Source organism: Haliotis asinina, chromosome 10 (genome assembly GCF_037392515.1).
Source record: "Haliotis asinina isolate JCU_RB_2024 chromosome 10, JCU_Hal_asi_v2, whole genome shotgun sequence".
NCBI lineage: Eukaryota > Metazoa > Mollusca > Gastropoda > Lepetellida > Haliotidae > Haliotis > Haliotis asinina.
In genome coordinates, this window is record NC_090289.1 from 15634380 (window position 1) to 15635966 (window position 1587).

General features: G+C 50.8%; 1 protein-coding gene across 1 annotated transcript; it reads right to left on the reverse strand.

The window, feature by feature from the left end:
• Positions 1-248: 248 nt before the first annotated feature.
• LOC137297961 (uncharacterized) lies at positions 249-1041 on the reverse strand. The gene is made up of 2 exons (XM_067829966.1): positions 1026-1041; positions 249-625 (listed from the first exon to the last, which is right to left on the reverse strand). Exons 1-2 carry the CDS (start codon positions 1039-1041, stop codon positions 249-251), a joined length of 393 nt encoding a protein of 130 aa, XP_067686067.1.
• Between the last annotated feature and the right edge of the window lie 546 nt (positions 1042-1587).

Here is a 1587-nt window from a genome sequence, read left to right on the forward strand (position 1 = left end):
CGATATATGTTGCATGTAGACTGAGAGGTTCCTCGGATGTGATGGCCACATATTGGAATATGGAAGTACGGAGCGAGGCAGTCTCAAGGATACGCGTAATTGAAATCTTCTTTGAACCGGTCATTTCAAATAACAGAACATACACGAATGGAGGGGGAAGAAGGTAGGGCGGAAATGAGAGAGGAGAAGTGAGGGGGTGGGGGAGAGGTGAGTGAAGCTCGGGAGATATGATTGAGACTTAGGTGAGACTAGAGAAAGCTGGGGTATGGTGAAGGAGGCTGGGCTGAGGTGAGAGTGGGTCGAGGTGAGGGAAGCTGAGGTGACGTGAGGAAGGCCGGGAGAAGTGGGAGATCCCAGGAGACGTGAGGGAGGCTGGGAGAGGCGAAGGAGGGCCGGGCTGAGGTGGGAGTGGGGAGAGGTGAGGGAAGTTGAGGTGACGTGAGGAAGGCAGAGAGAGGTGGGAGATCCCGGGAGACGTGAGGGAAGCTGGGAGAGGCGAAGGAGGGCCGGGCTGAGGTGGGAGTGGGTAGAGGTGAGGGAAGTTGAGGTGACGTGAGGGAGGCAGGGAGAGGTGGGAGATCCCGGAAGAGGTGAGGGAGGCTGGGAGAGGCGAAGGAGAGCCGGGCTGAGGTGAGAAAGGGGAGAGGTGAGGGAAGCTGAGGTGACGTGAGTGAGGCAGGGAGAGGTGAGTAGAGGCTTGAGTATGGTGAGGGAGGCTGGGATGGAACTCTCTAGGGAGAGCTTAGGAAGACAAGGAGGGAAGCTGGGGAGAGGTGAGAGAGGCTAGGGTGAGGTGATGGAGGTTGGGATGACGTGAGGAGGTTGGAAGGGAGGTGAAAGAGGCTGAGGTGAGGCGGGGAAGGTTGGGGCTTCACTCATGTGGGGAATCCACCACAGGTCTTCGGCGGAACGAGGGAACTCTTTAACCCTAGGCTACCCCAACGCCCTTACCTGCAACGTACAGGTATGTGATGTCACACTATCTGAAGTTTTATATCTATTTCGTTCAAAAGTTATAAACTTACCTTCCAGTGTAACCATTTCATTAAAGATAGCTTATGTCCGACAGTTTTATTTAAGCTTACCTAAACTCTAAACTAATTCATATGTTATGTCTAAATTGACATTTATATCAACGAACATCACATGGAGGGGCTCTCTATCCAGCCGCTTGAACTTCGTGCTTGAAGTTTACGCTCTCATGAGTACAATGTGTTTAGCCCATCTCTGGTTCGCCCCGCCTTGATATTGCTAAAATCACTCGCTTACCTATTCTTGGTGAGTTACAGAACGTCTTCACTATTTCTTGGTTTCGTTAAAGATTGCTGATGTAGTCTAGTACATCGTGGTTTCATACCGCATCACGACTGGCGGAAACTGACACTAACGTTGGTAATAAAATTGGTGATGAAGCGCTCTCGGCTGTGAAGTGTTGTATGCTTACAGATTTTGTGGTGAGGTGGTTATTCATAACTGAAATATATCGTGCAGCAGTGGGCGTTAAGGACGTTGCTCAAGTGTACATCCATTACGCGGCGACTTGTTTAGCGAGTCAGTGTAAAGACTGTAATCATTTTTGACTGGGTG